The 19,633-nt window shown below is 33.5% G+C and overlaps 1 protein-coding gene across 1 annotated transcript in view; it reads left to right on the forward strand.

Annotated features, from left to right (window-relative positions):
• The window catches only part of LOC140451611 (uncharacterized), a 258,028-nt gene that overhangs the window by 213,379 nt on the left and 25,016 nt on the right, over nucleotides 1–19,633 (forward strand). The window contains exon 6 of the mRNA XM_072545458.1: nucleotides 16,027–16,606. Coding sequence (XP_072401559.1) covers nucleotides 16,027–16,606 — 580 coding nt within the window. The remainder of the gene's footprint in view (nucleotides 1–16,026; nucleotides 16,607–19,633) is intronic.

Raw genomic sequence — 19,633 nt, forward strand, 5'->3', positions numbered from 1 at the left:
CTGAGTTGGTCAACCAGGGTATCTAGAACTATATTCCAGAGTAGTGGTGATAGCACCCCTCCCTGTGGACACCCCCTCGTAACCATGCCTCTAACAGAAACGTCTTCTACATTTATGCTTATTGCTCTATTAGAGAGCATACTGAATATCCATTCGCTTATGGCTAGGGGAACATTCCTGACGTTGAGCTGTTGGGTGATAGTTGGGAATGTGGTTTTATCAAACGCTCCCTCAATGTCTATGAATATACCTAGGGTGGATTCTTTAATATCCAGCGATCTTTCAGTTCTTCCCACTAGATGATCCAGTGCAGAATCGGTAAATCTTCCCGAAGTATATGCATGTTGATTTGGGTGAAGTGTGTTATGGACCAGAACTTCATCCCTTATGTATCTCTCGCATAGCCTTTCCATCGTTTTCAACAGAAAGGATATTAGGCTAATTGGTCGGAAAGCCTTTGGTAGGGTGTAGTCCATCCTACCTGGTTTTGGTATGAAGACCACACGTACCTATCTCCACTTCCTAGGAATATATCTCAGAACCAAAGAGGCTCTGAATATTTCCACGAGATGCAGCAGAAGGATATCCAGTCCCCACCGTAGTAGGGCTGGATATATGCCGTCAGGCCCTGGTGATTTGAAAGGGGTGAAGCACAATATGGCCCATTTTACCTTTTCCTCATTATTCATTGTTCTGGCGAGATGCCAGTCGTTTATTGAGGGTATATATATTATTTTTCAAAGACAATAAAGCCCCAGGAATCGATGACATCTGTTCGGAAATGTATAAAAAAGGTGGTGATCAACTCTTTGCAGCAATCCATAAACTAATAGTACTTATATGGCAGAATGAACGGGTACCAGAAGAGTGGCTGAAGGGAATAATATGTCCATTGCATAAAAAGGGGGATCAACTGGAGTGTAAGAACTATAGAGGCATTACTCTGTTAGCATCTGCGTATAAGATCTTCGGCAATGTATTATCTGAAAGACTTAAACATTTTACAAAGGATATTGTTGGTCAATATCAATGCGGATTTACTGCTGGAAAGTCAACTACACATCAAATTCAAGCACATAGGCAGATTCTAGAAAAGTCACTAGAATATAACATAGAAACACACCATCTCTTCGTTGACTTCAAAGCAGCCTATGACAGTGTGAAAAGAACTGCATTATATAATGCAATGATAGACTTTGGGATCCCACCTAAGTTAGTTAAGTTGACCCACCTAACAATGCAAAACGTAAGCTCATGCGTTAGAATTGAAGGAGAAAACTCTACGTTCTTTGACATTAATAATGGTCTAAGACAGGGGGACGCGTTGGCGTGCCTGCTCTTTAATATTGCCTTGGAAAAGGCAATCAGACAATTAAATATTAGAATGAATGGAACTATTTTTAATAGATCGACGCAAATTCTCGCATTCGCTGACGATATAGTTATAGTGGGCAGAAGTATGAGAGACATGGTGCAGTGTTTTACAAGGCTTGCGGACGCAGCAAGTGAATTAGGACTTGTGGTAAACGAGGAAAAAACCAAATATATGTTGGTTTCTAAAAACTTTCGAAATATCCAAGAAATATTTCAAATTAACAACCATACCTTTGAGCAAGTCAAAGAATTTACATATCTTGGATCGCTAGTAAACGCAACAAACACGACAAGCGACGAAATAAAAAGACGCATAGCAATAGCAAACAGAACTGTTCACGGCCTCCGGAGACATTTAAAAAATAAAAATATAAAACGTGCACTAAAGCTTAATATATACAGGACCTTAATAAGACCAGTTTTGATATATGGGGCTGAAACGTGGATCTTATCTCAAAATGATAAAAGACTTCTTGGTATTTTTGAGAGAAAAATTCTTAGAAAGATTTTTGGGGCCGTAAATGAAAATGGGCTATGGCGTCGAAGATACAACTTTGAACTGTATCAGTTATACACCGATCCAGATATTGTGAAATTCGTTAAAGTGCAGAGACTTAGATGGGCTGGACACATTGCTAGGATGTCAGATCACGAATACACGAAGAGATTAACATTTTCACAACCAGAGGGCACAAGAAGCAGAGGACGACCACGAATGAGATGGATTGATGATGTGGAAGAAGACCTACAGATTCTAGGGGTTAGAAGATGGAGGGAAGTTGCCAGGAATCGACAGGAGTGGCGACTTCTTTGTGAGCAGGCCAAGATCCACAACGGATTGTCGAGCCACTTATGATGATGATGATATATTATTTTATTTCAGAAATGCTTCGATATCAGCCTAGTTGGAATTTTTTCCATTTTTCTGGAATGATAAAGATTTCCCGTCCATCTCTTCATGGTATTCCCCACTTTTTTTTGATTTAAACACTCACAGCGCTTCTGGAAAAAAATCATCTTTACTACCAATGTGACAAATTATTAATATCTTTTTATTTCCTGAAAACTTCGTTATTTTAAAATTTACTTAAAGCACGTATAAGTAAGCACGTATAACATTTACCTGCAGAATTGTTTAACTCCGTAGAAAGTCCATCTAAAAACGCTTGTTTATAAGATGTTATTAAATTGTCGACCCATACTTTTGATTTGGTGTGACCAGCGTTTAGCCAAGTCTCCTCTAAGTAATAAATTTTGCGTTTTTTTTTCTGTTGGACTTTATTTTAATAAGAAATTCTGATCTCCATAAGACAATTTCATCCCTGTCCACTAAAATGCTATTTCGCTGAAACCTGAAATTTATTTTTTTTTTTAATAATTTAAAAAACCCAGTTCTTTTGAAATTAGGAAAACCGGCGGCAAAATTAAAAAAATCCATATTGACAACCCTCAGAACTTTATATGATATTGTGGCTATTTTGTTAAATACATTTATGATCATTTACTTCATTTTAACTTCAACATGTCCATTTACTGGTCTTTTTAGGTGGACTGAGGGTTACATTAATCTCAAGAAGTTCATCTGCTGTATCAGTGGTTGACATTTCAATTTTTTTTTAATAACTTAATATAATTGATTAAGAGAAGGTAAAAATAACCTAGAGGAAAATAATATGTATTGAAATAAAACCAACGTCATCGAAAGTATCAGTAAAGTTAAGAAACTTGTTCCTTTAACTCTGCCCTTGATTATCAGTTTTTCCAGAGTATCTGTTCTTTTGTTAATGTATCCAAAATACTGCTATCTCTATTGTATTTATTTAAACAATATATGTTTTACTTGGTGTTTTACCTTTACTGTGCTATGTATATTATCATGATTTTAATCTTACTTCAATTTATGTCTGCCCATACTCTTTGTTTTTTTACCCCAGGCGTCTAATTGTGTTCTCCATGTCGTCTTATTTTGAAGCGATTATTAATGTGTTATCGACATATCTCAGGTTACTGATTTTTGTCCTTTAACCAATACTTATTTCACCCATAGATCTGGCTAGTATCTATACCTTTTGCCTGACACCGGCTTATGTTCTGAAATTATCGGAATTTGACTTGTTTATTTTTACTGTAAACTTATTATTTTCGTATAGACGTCTTATCAACTGAATTAAATGGTGGCATGTCCCCATCTCTACTAGTATTAACCATAGATACTGCCATTTTATTTTACCTAACGCCTTTATGAAAACCACAAATCACATAACGTATGGTCCTAAAGTTTTGGGAAAAATTTCAAAAGCATATAACTCTGACCACAATAATCTTATATTTTTATTAAATTATTCAACAATTTAACTTAACTATCCTTATTATAAATCAAAATTCAAATGACAGACAAGGAACCATTATTTTCGATTTGCCTAATAATTCACCTGACACGTTGCATCATCCTTTGGACGACCTGGGCGTCAATTTCTCTAATTTTTGTATATATGCGGCGTCTTAACTTAGGGCTGTGAGATAAAGCCAGCCTCAGAAATTGCACACCATACCAAAATTTGTCCTCAAATTTTTTCTTACTTTTGAATTTTATTTCATCAGGTACATTTTCGTAATCGTTCGTGTAAAACCCATCGTTACCCTTCATCTCAGAGTTGGACAAAATAAAATATTTTTCATCGTCCATCACGATCAACTTTTTGACGAAATGCACTCGCCTTAACGTGCGGCAACATCTCGGAATTCTCTCTAATTGATCCTCTGTGTATTTTGGAGCTTTCCTTCTTTTCCGGTAGATAATATTGTTACTCGATAGGGTCCTGTATACTGTAGTCTTTCCAACATGAAATCTTCTGGCCAGTTTTCGCTGTGAGACCCCAATTTTGTTCTTAGCTGCTTTAATCAGTCTTGCCTCTCTTATATGGTTCAAAATCCGCGGTCGGCCACTTTTACGCAAGTTAGCACATGATATCCCTTCTTCACATTCTCTGATTGTGCGATAAATTGTCGATTTGCTTATGTTTTGATCTCGATAAATATTAACAATATCTGGTTTCGACATTCGCCCAACCATATTATAAACACCTCGATGAATATCAATTTAGACATTTAGCAGAGCACAAACCAAAATATTCTGCTTTGTTAATTAAATGTCAATAACTGATGATATTTCAATTCCATGGCCTTCTTTGTTAAATGCATTTTGCTTCTCAATCAGACCAGGTGAAATTTTTCCCAAAACTTTAGGACCATACGTTAAACATAAGGGTATTAAATTTATGAGTTTTTTTGATTAGCTGTCTGACATTAACGATGTGTTATCTTGTGCCTTTTCCTGGTACAAATTACGCTTGTCCTTCTGTCATCTCCAGTAATAAAAAAACTTTTAGTCTTTCGTGTATTACATGAAGTAGAACCTTACTTGCATGTGATATTAAAGCTACCGTTCTGTCTTGTTGCAGTTTAGCCTAGTTTCTCTTTTGAATATAGGGGTGATAGTGAACATTGTCTAGCAGTCGAGTCACTCTCCAGTTTCCTAAATCTTTCTGCAGATCAGGTGCATAAAATTTACTCCAATCTCTTCTGTCTCTTCTGAAATCTCTAATGCGATCTGGTCTGTGCTAAATAGTTTTCAACTTTTTAGCATTCTAAATGCTTTTTCTACCTCTGACTTTAGAATGTTTGGTTCTCTCTCAGTAGTGAATTCCTCGTGATTTGTATCCTGAGAATCATCTACATACAGTATTTCACAGTATGTTCTCCATACGTCCATAATCGCTGTCTCATTATTTATAATGTGGTGGTTATAATCCATTACTGTTTGTGTAATTTATTTAAATTCTCTAGCTAGATATTGAACTTTGTTGTAAAGCTCATGGGATTCATAACGGTTTGCATATTTCTTCAGTTCTTCGCATTCTTCATTTAGATGTTTACTTTTATCCCCCCTATATGCTCTTCTTATTTATCTAATTAACTTACACAATTCTATTTTATGGTATCGTTTTAATATATGAGTGATTTGATTCTTCTTCGCTCTTCAAGAAATTGCAAAGGTAGTTGTAATACAGTATTTTTTCTTGACGATCTTCTTTTATACTCTAGTTCTTTCTATAAAGGTTTCTATGGCATTTCTGAATACTTTCCACATTTCTTCTGGACTGTCTTGTGTCTCTAAGATCCTAATTTCCTTTAATGCGACTCTAAATGTTTCTGTATTTGAAATATTCAATCTATGTGACTATAGTTCTTTTTAGCTTCAGCTTGAAGCAAACTTATAACAATTGAAGGGTACAGGGGAAAAACCAACATAGTCAAAAAATGAAAAAAATCTGGTTTACATTTCCACACTTTCTGTTTGCAGTGTATTTTATCTTGACAAATCGTCAAGGGGAACAACAAAAGTAGTCCGGAGATATTCAAGGTTTTAAATATCTACTGCAGGGGAAAAACCAACATAGTCAATACGAAACATGGGAATAACCAACACAGTCCATAAAATTCGTTATTACACGCTGGTCATCGCAGCTGTGTTTATTAGTTATTGTTTCGACACGTTTATTCAAGCTTGTTTGTTTATTTATTCAAGTTTGTTCCTTGAGTTGTTAAGAAGTATTCAGTATTTTTCAGTTTTAATAGTCTTTTGTGAAAGCTTTAGTGTTTAAAATGTCTGACAGTGACGAAAATACATGTGTTAATCAAGAAAAATCAACGAAAAAGATTGTGAATAAAACAAGTGTCATTTTATTAGGACTTGCCGTCTCTCTAAAAGGCTCTCTTTCAAACAAAAGGTAGTTACTAGATTCATGATATCTTGCATGCAATCAACAATACCTACCTTTAACCACTAACTACATCGTCTTACACAAAAGCAATAAATCCATGTCTTTTGATCAATTACTATCGAGTGCAAGTAACGTTATAATACTCTGTTTTGAGGACGTCATTTCACCGCACTTATATTGGTCGAGTGATCTCCGAGGAAGGTTAAGGAAGCATAGAATAAATCCTTTTGATGAATGAAGGTGGTACACGTTTTCCAGTTACGGCAGCGTTAATAGACTCCACTAAAATATTATCAAATACCTCTTATATGTCTAAAAGAGCACAGAATGTCACTTCTTTTGACGAGATGGCCTGTTTAGATCTTTAATATAATATAAATCATTTAGGATGAAATTACACCATATAGATATGGTTTGGTAGTAAATAAAACTTAAATTAAAAAGTAAAATGTTCAATGTTTTTAAGAATGTTTTAAAATTATTTCAGCCATGACATTTATCGTAAACGGATCTAAAGTTGCCTCTCTATCTATCTATCGTCTGTCGACAAATTTAGTCAAATACCACCTTTAGTCAAAGACAAATTAAGATGTTTTTTTGTTATTATTTAACAAAATAATGCTTTAAATATAATGTGTAGAATAATTTTGAATTCGTTTCCTTTAATGAACTTGCATTTTTTGTTCTTAAAAGTAGATAAAAAGTTTCTCTTGTTATCGTCTAATAATTTTAACTGTACGGATATAAAAGCATTTTAAGTTCTAAAATGACTAATTTACAATGAGTAATGCGATTGTTAAAATAACGGCAAGTATTTATTTTTAAAGGATCTCGACTTATAAATTTTTCGTTTAGTTGTCATCTTTGCAACGAGGTTGTTTATAGATATAGGCTGTTGATTATGTTCAAAAATAAAAGTAACCACAACGTTAAAAGCATTTTATTATTTCATATGGTCAATGGGACACCAAATATAAAAACCGCGGTTTGCTACCATTTAAAGGGGTGCATTTTTGATAAAGGGGTACATTTGGGTGAATTTTATTTACTTTTCGTACATATACATCTGCAAACAAGTTGTTCAAATTAAATCTCCTATCAAAATGTCCCTTTTTAGGTCAAAGATAATTTTTTTTACAAAAATGTATTCAAAAAACCAACCAAAAAACAGGAACACATGCGATATTCTTTTTTGGCCCATAACTTTTCTACATAGGAGTCTAGGTATAGGTTTTGCCAAACAGAAAAAACTTGTATCCTTCCTCTTTAAAATGGCGTTTGGAAGAAGTCTTTAGGATTTAGAGTATTCCAGATACGATTTTTCAAAGTTTGCCACTCACACAATTTTTTGGATATTTTCTCCATTTTTCGTAAAAATTGTTCTATAACTTTTTTCTACACAGTTTTAGGTATATACAGCAGTACATTAAATGGTAAAAAAAATAATTACCCTTAAAATGGTCTATTGTAGAAGGTGTAGGCGAGCACTAAGTTTAAGCAAGATACGGTTTTTCAAAGTTTTCTACTTTTAACGATTTGTGCTATAAGTTTTACTAAATTTCCTATTATACCTTTTTTTATAGTATATTAAAGTATATGCATTACTAAATAAAAAAGAAAGCTTATTTTCTGCACTTTAAAATAGTCAATTTTTAAATATTCAAGGACTAACGATAACCAAGATATCAAATTGTGATGCTGGAAACGATTTGTATACACCTAAATGTACAAGAAACGAATACTCCAGTCGTCAGAGATGAAAAGGCCACTGAACCTTAAAAAATGATACGAACAAGCTGAATTTTGCTAAAATTGTAAATTTTAAGTTTCTGAAAAAGATTAAAAAAAGTTAGACACTCCTACCCTCGGGCTTAAAACACCCCCCCCCCCTCGGGGGAAACGGAAAACATCGATTTACCACGAATCTGTACGCCGAAGAAAAAATGTTTTTGACAAGAAATATATTCGGTATAATTTTGAACATTGATTTCATTTAAATCAATGAAGTCATAACAAAGGAACTATTAAATGCAAGCTCAGAAGTGGCGACCACTAACAGGAAACGAAAATCCAAAATAAGTGTAGAATCACAAAACATGCTGAAACAAAGAAAATATCTTCTGAGACAAAACAAAAGAGAAACTGCAGAATTTAAGGAACTTAATCGAGTAATAAGAAAACAGATAAAAGAGGACAATAATAAACATCAAAAAGACCGTATAGAACAAATCATAGAGAAAAACCGAAGTTTCAAATGCACCAAACCGAAAGTAGGAAAGAAAAACATAATAACCATTAAAAATGAACAAGAACAACTAGAAAAAAGTAAATCTAATATTGCAAACTCAATCGAAAACTTCTACGCCGATCTGTATAGTTTCAGAAACGATCCCCCTAACTCCTCAAAGGAGAATTTGAAAAGCCAGATAACAAATGTCAACTCAGAAGTGATGCCCCAAACAATTCATGAAGAAATAGAAAGAGTAGTAAACGAAATAAAAAGGAATAAAGCTCCTGGAAGCGATGGAATCTTAGCAGAAATGCTGAAGGAAGGCGGAGAAGAAGCCATCACATATCTAAAAATACTATTTAATAAATGTATATTCCATAGAAATTTAGACAAGGCAACATACCCGAACAATGGAATACTGCTAAAACAATACTAATGCACAAAAAAGGAGACACCACAGATCTGAAAAATTATCGAAAATTTCACTTCTTTCACAACTTTACAAAACCTTTACAAAGATTATTACAAACAGGTTAACAATTAAATTTGACTGATATCAACCAGTAGAACAAGCCGGATTTAGAAAAGGGTACAGCACCTGTGACCATCTATATGCTTTAAAAATCCTAATAGAAAAGACTAACGAATACAATCTCCCATTATGTCTGGCTTTTATAGATTATGAAAAAGCTTTTGATAGCGTAGAACTGTGGGCAGTAGAAGAAGCATTAGTCAACAACCGGATCGACTCCAGGTACAGAATATTAATACATAATATTTACGAACAAGCTAAAATGATAGTGACGTTGGGTAACGGAATCGAAACAAGACCAGTAAAACTCAACCGAGGAGTAAGACAAGGAGACACAATATCTCCAAAATTATTTACAGCTGCCCTAGAAGATATCTTTAAGTCAATACACTGGGAAAATAAGGGAATCCTTATTAACGGAAGATACTTAAACTATCTTAGATACGCAGATGATGTAGTACTAATAGCCGACACGTGGAATGCACCCAATACGATGATTGAGGAGCTACACATAGAGTCCCTAAAAAAAGAACTGAAAATGAATTTCAGCAAAACTAAACTAATGTCAAACAAAGATGACAAACCTATGATAAACATCGAAGGGACAGAGATAGAACACGTAGATGAATATACATATCTGGCTGAAAATGTCAAGGTAAGCAAATAAAATCAGACTATCGAAATAAGCAGACGTGTAAAAATGGGATGGGCAGCATTCGGAAGACTCTCATACGTAACTTAAAAATAAAAATATACCTCAAAGACTGCGAACCAAAATATTTAATTCCTGTATCCTACCTGTACTTACATATGGAGCTCAAACCTGGACATTCACTAAAATAAACATAGAGAAGATCAGAAAAACTCAGAAAGCTATGAAATGACAGATGCTGGGTATCTCACTCAAAGACCATAAAACCAATGAAAACATTCGTAATAGAACAAAAGTAAAAGATGCTGTCGAACTGGCAGCTAAAATAAAATGGAAATGGGCTGGACATAACGAACGTCTTACGGATGGCCGATGGAATAAAGAAATCGGGAATTGGCGGCCATGTGAAGCCAAAAGACCACGAGGAAGACCGCAAATGCGATGGAGCGACGATATTAAAAGAACTGCAGGGCCAATGTGGAAACGTCTTACAAACAACAGAGATGAATGGCGAGAATTAGGAGAGTCCTATATTCGGCAATCCGAATAGAGAAGAGGGCTTAAAATAATAATAATAATAATAATTTTGAACAAAAATGTTTATTGGCACTTTTTGTATAGAATGAACCGTTCTCTCAGAAACAACGCTTGAAGCGGCCAGCGATTTCGAATTTCAGTGGTCCGTGTGAAATCAATTTTTTAAATAAAATTTGTATTAAGTCGGTGTATTATGTACGGTGAAAATTCGATAGCTTTTAAACAGTATTTTATCGTTAAGAATAGAAAACTTTGATGAACAGTATCTGGCTTAAAATTAGTCCTAGAGCCTTCTACTGTAAATAATTTTAAAGATAATTGTTTTGTGGTAAAAATTTGAATTCGGTTTCGCCAGGTAGATCGTTTGATTTCTTTTTTTGTTTTTAGATGGCGTAGTTACGTCCGTATATAGTTATTTTGATAACTATTGTCTAGGACGGGAAAGATTTTTGTTTGGATTCAGAGCAGTGGCTATACCGCTCTGAAGAGACCTAAAGAGGTCGAAATACGTATAAGCGGCTTGTCGCTGCCGTGTATCGAAACAAAAATCTAATACCGTCATTATGTTTTATGTAATTGTTTTTCTTTCTTGGTAATATACCATTGGATATATATGCCTAAAACTGAGAAAAAAAAAGTTATAGAACAATGTTTGTGAAAAGATAGGAAAAATGACCCAAAAATGGTGCAAGTGACAAACTTTGAAAAATCGTATTTCGGATACTATAAATTTTCAGAACTTGTGTCAAACGTCATTTTAAAGAAGAAGGATAGAAGTTTTTTCTGTAATCCAATGCCTATACCTTTACCTTCGTGGAACAATTTATAAGGCGAAAAAGAAAAATCGCGTGGTTTCGTGTTTTTTGTTTAATTTTTTTAATAGATTTTTGCCAAAACAATTATTTTTGATTCTAAAAGGTGACATTTAGACAGAAAATTTTATTTTGAACAACATTCCTAAAGATATATATGTACGAAAAGTACATAGAACTTACCCTAATGCACCCTAATGCAGTGTATAGGGACTAATTCAACCCTTTCTCAAAAACGCACTCCTATAGATAGTAGCACTTCACGGATTTTTATATTTGGGAGTCCATTGACCATATGAAACGATATATCCCCTTTAATAGTAGTTCCTTTCTAAAGTACATAAACAATAGCCTAATATGCATTGCTTCCTACAATTTTGAGTTGGGCTTAAATTTCGTTGTTTTAAGATGATCGTTATAATTGTAGTATTTTTTTGTTGTTTGTTTATATATATATATATATATATATATATATATATATATATATATATATAAATAAACCATGGGAACCATGGGAAAAATCACCTACAGTTTTTTGTCTATGGGAGCAAGAGAACCCAAGTAGTAGTAGGAAAAGTCTAACAGTCAACAATCATTTAAGTGATATAAAAAACAACGACACTGGGACTGGAACTATAGAAAACAGTTTACGACTTCCAAACAAAAAGATTGTTTTGAATGAACAATCCAAGAAAATGTGTATGAACATTTACAAAAATCTACAAAATGATCCTGAAAATAGTTGTAAAACGCAGTATCAGAAGAAAAGCGGCTTTTCATATTATACCATGCGCGACATTGTGAAAACTGGTTTAAAAGAGGAAAACAATATCGGATGCTGGAAAACCTAAAAATCTTAATATTGTGACTGCTAAATATTTAAGGAATGTGGAGAAATACGAAAAGAAATGTAATACCAACAATTGATATTATACAGTGCTAGTCAAAAGTCCGTTCTCCCCTCGTATCTTTTGAACGGTTATTGTTATAATAGTGAAATTTGGAGGGAGGTAATAAACAGACGTAGGCTTCTTAACTAGTCATAACATGTGACGTAACACTGACAGATCACGTTACAGCGCCACTGAGACAGATAATTTTAAATAGGACCTTATGGCAGAGTGACACCTCGTTTGAAAGGTATTGAAAATACCTATTCAGTCATAATAATTTTGTTTGAGTTAAGCTCATTTTGATAAATAAATTAAATAAATACTAAAATTGTAGCTTCTTACTTAATTATTAAATATGTAACAACCAGTTCTTATAGTAAGTGTTCAAAATGTGCTCCATCTACTTCCTGGCAGTAATGCATTCTATTTCTAAACTCTTGCCGTACTCGTTCAAATGTGCCGGGGGAAATTGCCATTCATTCTTCAACAATTTTGTAAATTTTAGAATAAAAGTATCCCCACAGAAAGAAATCTAATGGTCTGAGGTCCGGTGACCGAGCTGGCCATTCTATCGTACCTCGTCGTTAAATCCATCTACCACGATATTCCTAATCTAGGTAACGTCGTATTGCACCATAATGGTGTGCAGGAGCACCTTCTTGTTGGAACGTTATTTCCAAGTTGCCGAATTAATCTGGATTATCCTCCAGAGTATTTCAAGTATTTCAAGTATTAACGGCTTAATTGCATTTTGTAACATTTCCAGATACACTTCACCGGTTAAGTAGTATTGAGAAAAACAGTCCCAACTATGTGGTTTCCCAAAATACCTGCCCAAACATTTATTTTTATTTTTTTTTTTTTTTTGAGATTGAGTATGTGTTTCACGAAAGACGTGAGGATCTGTGTCACTTCGATATCTATCATTGTGTGTGTGTTAACATTTCCATTGAGAGAAAAAGTACTTTCGTCACTAAAACAAATTGTTTTATGTAATCGGGCTGTTGGTTAATTTTATTGGACATATTTTCACAGAGTTTTAGTCTTCGGTCGGGGTCATCTAAAAGTTGTTGCACAATTTTTAATTTGTATGGATGAAATTTGTTTTCAGCCAACACTCGGTGTACTGTCTTTTGGCTAATTTCATAGATAGATGCAACTTGGGCTGTATAAGAAGTAGGGTTTACTACCATTTCTGAAATTATGTCAATTTTTTTGTCATCACTAATTGTTGGTCGACAGATCGTTTGGCATCTTAAACATTACCTGTTTGTGTAAACTTCCGAAGAAGTTTCCTCAAATAAGCTCTCGATGTAGGGCGATCGGGGTACCTCCCATTAAAAAGACGTTCCGCTGCATGGAAATTATTTCAACATACACCAATTATTAACACAGCTGCTACTTTGTCGGCTACAGTACGTACCATTCTGCCTTTGTAAAAATTTGTAAAAAACGTCTCGTTAAACAATCATAATTAAACTAAATCTTTACTAAGAACAACTAACTAAAAACAACTTGACTAAACTTGAATTGACTAAACTAAGCAGAAACAGAAACTAAATATTCATGTACAAACGCGTTTTCAAACTAAAAATAACTAGAGAATTGACAAACGTCAACTTTTTTGACAAATAACCAAAGGCAGACATTAGAATTTTTATTAAATAAATGGCAAACTAGAATTTTAGTATTTATTTAATTTATTCGTCAAATTCATCTTACATCAAACAAAATTAGTATGATCGAATAGGTGTATTAAAATAATTGCAGTTTCGCATTTAATTAATAAATATTTGACGTTCGCCTCTGGTTAATTGTCAAAAAAGTTGAGGTTGGCGTAAAAACACTTAGAGAATTGAAAAACGTCAACTTTTTGACAAGTAACCAGAGGCCCAGGTTTTAATATTTGGTAATTAAATGCGAAACTACAATTTTAGTATTTATTTAATTTATTCATCAAAATGAGCTTAAACGAGGCATCAGTTGCCATAAGGTCCTATTTAAAATTATCTGTCACAGTGGCACTGTAACTTCATCTGTCACTATTACCTCACTTGTTATGACTAGTTAAGAAGCTTACGTCTGTTTATTACCTCCCTCCAAATTTCACTATTATAAGTATAACCGTTCAAAAGATATAAGGAACGGACTTTTGACTAGCACTGTATACAACAAGCTTGTTGCGATGGCAAGAACCCGCCAAAAAACCACTTGCCACAAAAGTAAGAGTGCAGTACATTGGCGTTTAGATTATTTAGGAAAAATTCAAGAACATGGAGATCAAAAGTGAACAATTTAATATATATACGAGATATGCTATGATACGCATGATAACGCTAGCAAGGGTTGGGCTAACGGTTCACTTAGATGCCAGCTGGAAGGCGTACCTCCGAATAAAGGTTCTAGAATGATTATTGTGCGCTGTGGATCTTCAAATGGTTTGGTGCCCAATGGCTTAAAACTTTGCGAGAAAAAAATATAAAAATGTAGTGTAGATTATTATCAGAATAATAAATTATAATATATTCGAAGAGTGGTTTAAAAATACATTACTTTCTAATATAACACCCAGCAGTGTGATAATTATGGACAATCCAGCTATCACTCAAGACTTCTAAAAAAATCCCGAACAGTTCGTCTTCAAAACAAAAACCACAAGATTTCCTCTAAGATAATGATTTGTACTTTGAAGAGAACTATAATAAGAAACGATTACTTGAAGTGCTTCATACTAAAATGTATTACAAACAATATATACTGGACACAATCGCAATAGAAAAATCGCATTTGGGGACAAGTAAAAAAACGAATTCAGAGGAAAAATATTTTTCCAAAATTTGACGCGTATGTGATTGATTTAATTTGATATGAACTATTAGAAATCACAAGTGCCGACCTCTTAGAAAGCAGTAAACTATGTAGTTAATGTAGAAAATGAATACAGAAGACTAGCACAATTAACTTCAAACAGTGGACAATTTATTATTGATCTGTTGGATAGTGATGATGATGAGAGCTCGTCTGCAGAAGAAATATTTTAGACAAGGTACGTTGATGTGGTGATTATTTCAGTTAAAACAAATCAGTTTTTTATTATAAATTGTTAACTTTTGTTTAAAACACTATTATTCTCTTAAATGTAAAATACTTTTCCGCAGTTTTATTTATGTGACGTCATCGTTAAATGCTAACAGAACAAATGCCGATGTATAACCTAGTATTTTTTTTTTTCGACAGGGTGGCAGATTGATAATTTTTTCACGTTTCACTTTTAACTATTTAAAAAACAAAGAAATATAACAATTTGTTTTTTTTTTAATCAAATTTCTGTGCTCTTTGACTATGTACATATTACACAATGTTATTTTATGATTTAATACTTACATCAATAAATTTGTGTCAGCGAAACAACTAATATCGCGATACGTTCTTGGACAGCGGCTACTCAAATTTCTTAAACGTTTATACCGCCATTTTTCTCGATGGTCGATCGAAATATGGAGGCAACTTTAACTGATTCAACATAACAATATGAATAAAGAAATTCCTATTGTTACAATTACAATTTAAATATAAAACAATTACACACACAGAAAGTATGTTATTTTAAAACCTATATTGTCTGCCTATTTTTTAAAATTTTAATTAAAATGTAAGAATTCCTTAAAACGCCACTGGTATCACACTTATGACTATTACCATAGTTTATTCTGTTGACTACGCTATAGACAATTTTTTGGAATTTTCTGTCATTTTACTGTTACACTAATTACAAATCAACTGTAACTTCCGTTTAATATATGTAATGAAGGAAAACTCAAAAGTACAGCCACGATAGTTCATAATATCCTCTGTCTGGATTATGTTCTCTGCTGATAAGCTGGTACATTGTTATTTTAGAAAATTGGATTGAGAAGAAGATTTAAAAAAAAATTGATTGTTAGGTTTTGTGTTTTAGTTCCGATTCCGAAAAACACAGATAAACTCATTAAGTCACAAACTATACTAGCTATGTAAATAGCCAAAGCAATTTTGATAAGCAATTCTTGATCCATGATTAAATGACGTAGTTTTATTTAGCTTCTGGTGATGAGAATTTTTAGTTTCTGTGTTAAACTTAATATTGTCACCCCTTAAATGTCATTTTTGTTTATATTTTTACTTAGGTATGTCATATAAGTAAATACATTAACCTATTTATCATTGTTTCAGAATATCCGTTTAGTAGAAGCAGAAGAGAACAATTGCGCATCGTCAAGCGGTCTTCCTATACGACGATATACTCCCTCACCGCCGTCCACAGCACCCTTACCAGCTAAATTTCATGGCAAAGAGCATACAATGAACAGCATTCGCAGCGCTCCTAATCTTCCTTCGCACCACAAATCGCGGTTCCTTCCTGTGAAATCGCTTACTACCAGCAGTGATAGTTTACAAATACGCCAAGGCAGCGCGTTTGAAATAGAATTTGGTTGCAGCTCTAATAAATTAATATCCGAATTTAAGGGAAGGCCTGCACATTTGAAAGACGAAGCTAAAGATAGAATTTACGAAATCAAAGGCAGGCCTAGAAAGGAGCTACTGATTATTAATAAAAGGTCCAAAGATAGTCTGTTGGAGTTTAAAGGGAGGAGAATTAGACACAAATATTCTAGTACTGAAAGCATGACGACTAGTAGTAGTGGCGGAAGTATGGAGAGTATTAAGAGTAGTACCAGTGAAGGAAATAGAAGTACTAGCAGTTCTGAGAGTAGGCAGTCACCTTCCCTTAGCTCGCACAGTTCAGATTCCGGTGGTAAGTTTACAGTTTTAATAAAAATGAAAATAGCTTCTTATTAGTTTAGTAATAGTTTTAATAATGTATAACATTTAATATTGTATCCTAATGTGTTTTAAATATAGTCAAAAAAAAAAATTCAGCCCAGATGATTCGATATGCAAAATGAAAAATTATTGAAGACATTAAATACGTACGCATGTTCCCGGTTATGTTTTGATTTTATACTTGGGATTCCTACTCGCAATTTAGGATCACGTAATTCAAACCAAAAATTATTCTAAATTTACCTCAGACCAGTTGCTTAATGACAAATGCCGATATTGATGTCTCAAACTCAAGATGCCATCCAATATATTAGCGGAAGCTGTCAATAATTTCTTGTAACTAAACATAAGAAACGGTATGACTAAGAAGGAAAGATACTCCACCAAAAGATACCGAAAACACTGAAACTGCTCCATTTTCTTTATTATCAATATGTCCCTGACAATATGGTTTAAGTGTGACAACTACAATCTATACTAGTACCGTACTGTGCTCATAGACCAATTAATGGCACATTACTCCGATCTTATACTAGGTAATCAACTATATAGGCAAGCAAAATTTATTAATAAGGCAAAACCAATAACAATAATTTGCGTCAGGTATGGCTATACCTAATAATATCTCTATAAAACCATGCCGAAAGCGGTACTGGTCTTAAGATCCAGACGCACACGAATATTGATATAAAAGAGATATTCCATCACACCAGATTACCAGATGACTTATGGATATAAGTGAGTAATTAGAAAAACAGATTTCTAATTTAAGAACTTATGTTCAGAAGCAAGCTGACATTTACTTTACATAGCGCAATTTGAGCAGTAGATGGCCAACACCGCTTAAACTGAGGAAACCAGAAGTATCAATAAACGATTGAACGAAATAAGAAAATGCGCACCTGGATGGCTAAACTTCTGCATGGGCGATATCCCAATGAAGTCAGTCAAGACTTTGTTAACAATATATCGTCAAACTATTGCTTGACTTCAGAAAAGATGTTCTCTGAAACAAAAAGTTCATTACTCGCCATTCAGGATCAGGATATACCAACCAAAAATTACATAAAACATATCGTCAAAGACCCACAGGTAGAAAACAACCAATGACGTTGTGGATGTAAATGCGAATAAACTAGACGACGTCTTACCGGAGGCTGACAGGCATTTATTGCAACTGAATATAAAGAACGGCATGACTCAGTAGAAAAGATCTTTCATCAAAAAATAGCTATCAAACTGGGACTTCTACAAACAAACCATCTTCCATATTATCAATACGTTCCTGAAAGTATGCTTGAGAATGATAACTACAAGCTATACTGGGACCACACTAGCATCACAGACTAAACAGTGCCATGTAATAAACCAGATCTAATACTAATTAATCAATTAACGAGACAAGCAACCCCAGAAAAATATCAAGAATAATCTGCATGTTAAATACAATAAAAAGTTCGCCAGGTACAGAGATCTAAAAATTCAAATACGAAGACAATGGACAATGGAGAGTACCCAGACAAAATCTATTATTCAAATCATGAATGTGTTGCTTGTGTGAGTCCATTTCAAAAGGTAAAAGAAATAATAAATTAGACTTACTCACAATCAATTTAATTTAACTATCCAGACGACCGGTTTCGCTTTCTACAATATGCAAAGCATCTTCAGGTCTCGATATAAAGTTAAATAAATGCTGAAATAATAAACCCATATTAGGGTGTTGTCTAATAAAGATAAACAAAGATAGATGATATAAATTACAGTAATTATGCCAATATTACATGTCTGTGGTTTTTCAAAATGAATAAAATGTTTAAGCAGACAAGGTAAGACCCACAAATTGGTAAAATAGTCTATTAAACTGTAATAAATTAATAAATGAACAAATAAATAAAACATTACTTACATGCCGGTACTCTATTAATTGATGGTTGAAAGAACATGGTTCAAACTATCCTGTATTGTTGATTGGAGAACTCAAGTCTGCTATTGTAATTGTTTGACAGTAAACGGGGAAGTTCTTGAGAAGACAGATTTTATCCAATGAAGTAGAGATAGGTGTAATGTAATTGTTTGTTTGATGAAAGTAATGTTCTATACCATTGAGTTATTTAAAAGTTATTTATATTTATTCTAGAGATATATTTATGAAATGTGTGTTATTTATTGAGATTTTATGTTTGAAGGTGACAGTTGTGAGACAATGAATGAGATTAGATGTACAAATTGTGTGGGTGTGCAATTCTATCAACTTGTAAATATCAAATTTCTTTGATAAAGTTCTGTTGTAATATGTGGCAAATTTTTGTAAAGTCCAATATTTAAAGTTAAAAAATTAAAATTGAGGACACTTTAAGCACACAGAAAACACACAGAAAACACTTAAAAAAGGGGGGGACGAAACAGACATTAAATTTAAAAAAAGGGGGAGGATTTGAAAGCACTACATCTCTTACTTGGAGACAATGTAAGTAAGAGATGTAGTGCTATCCAAGTAAGAGATGTAGTGCTTTAAAATCCTCCCCCTTTTTTTAAATTTAATGTCTGTTTCGTTCCCCCCTTTTTTAAGTGTTTTCTGTGTGTTTTCTGTGTGTCTTAAAGTGTCCTCAATTTTAATTTTTTAACTTTAAATATTGGACTTTACAACCATTTGCCACATATTACAACAGAACTTTATCAAAGAAATTTGATAATTATAAGTTGATAGAATTGCACACCCACACAATTTGTACATCTAATCTCATTCATTGTCTCACAACTGTCACCTTCAAAAATAAAATCTCAATAAATAACACACATTTCATAAATATATCTCTAGAATAAATATAAATAACTTTTAAATAACTCAATGGTATAGAATATTACTTTCATCAAACAAACAATTACATTACACCTATCTCTACTTCATTGGATAAAATCTGTGTCCTCAAGAACTTCCCCGTTTTCTGTCAAACAATTACAATAGCAGACTTGAGTTCTCCAATCAACAATA

This window comes from Diabrotica undecimpunctata, chromosome 10, assembly GCF_040954645.1.
Source record: "Diabrotica undecimpunctata isolate CICGRU chromosome 10, icDiaUnde3, whole genome shotgun sequence".
Lineage (NCBI taxonomy): Eukaryota > Metazoa > Arthropoda > Insecta > Coleoptera > Chrysomelidae > Diabrotica > Diabrotica undecimpunctata.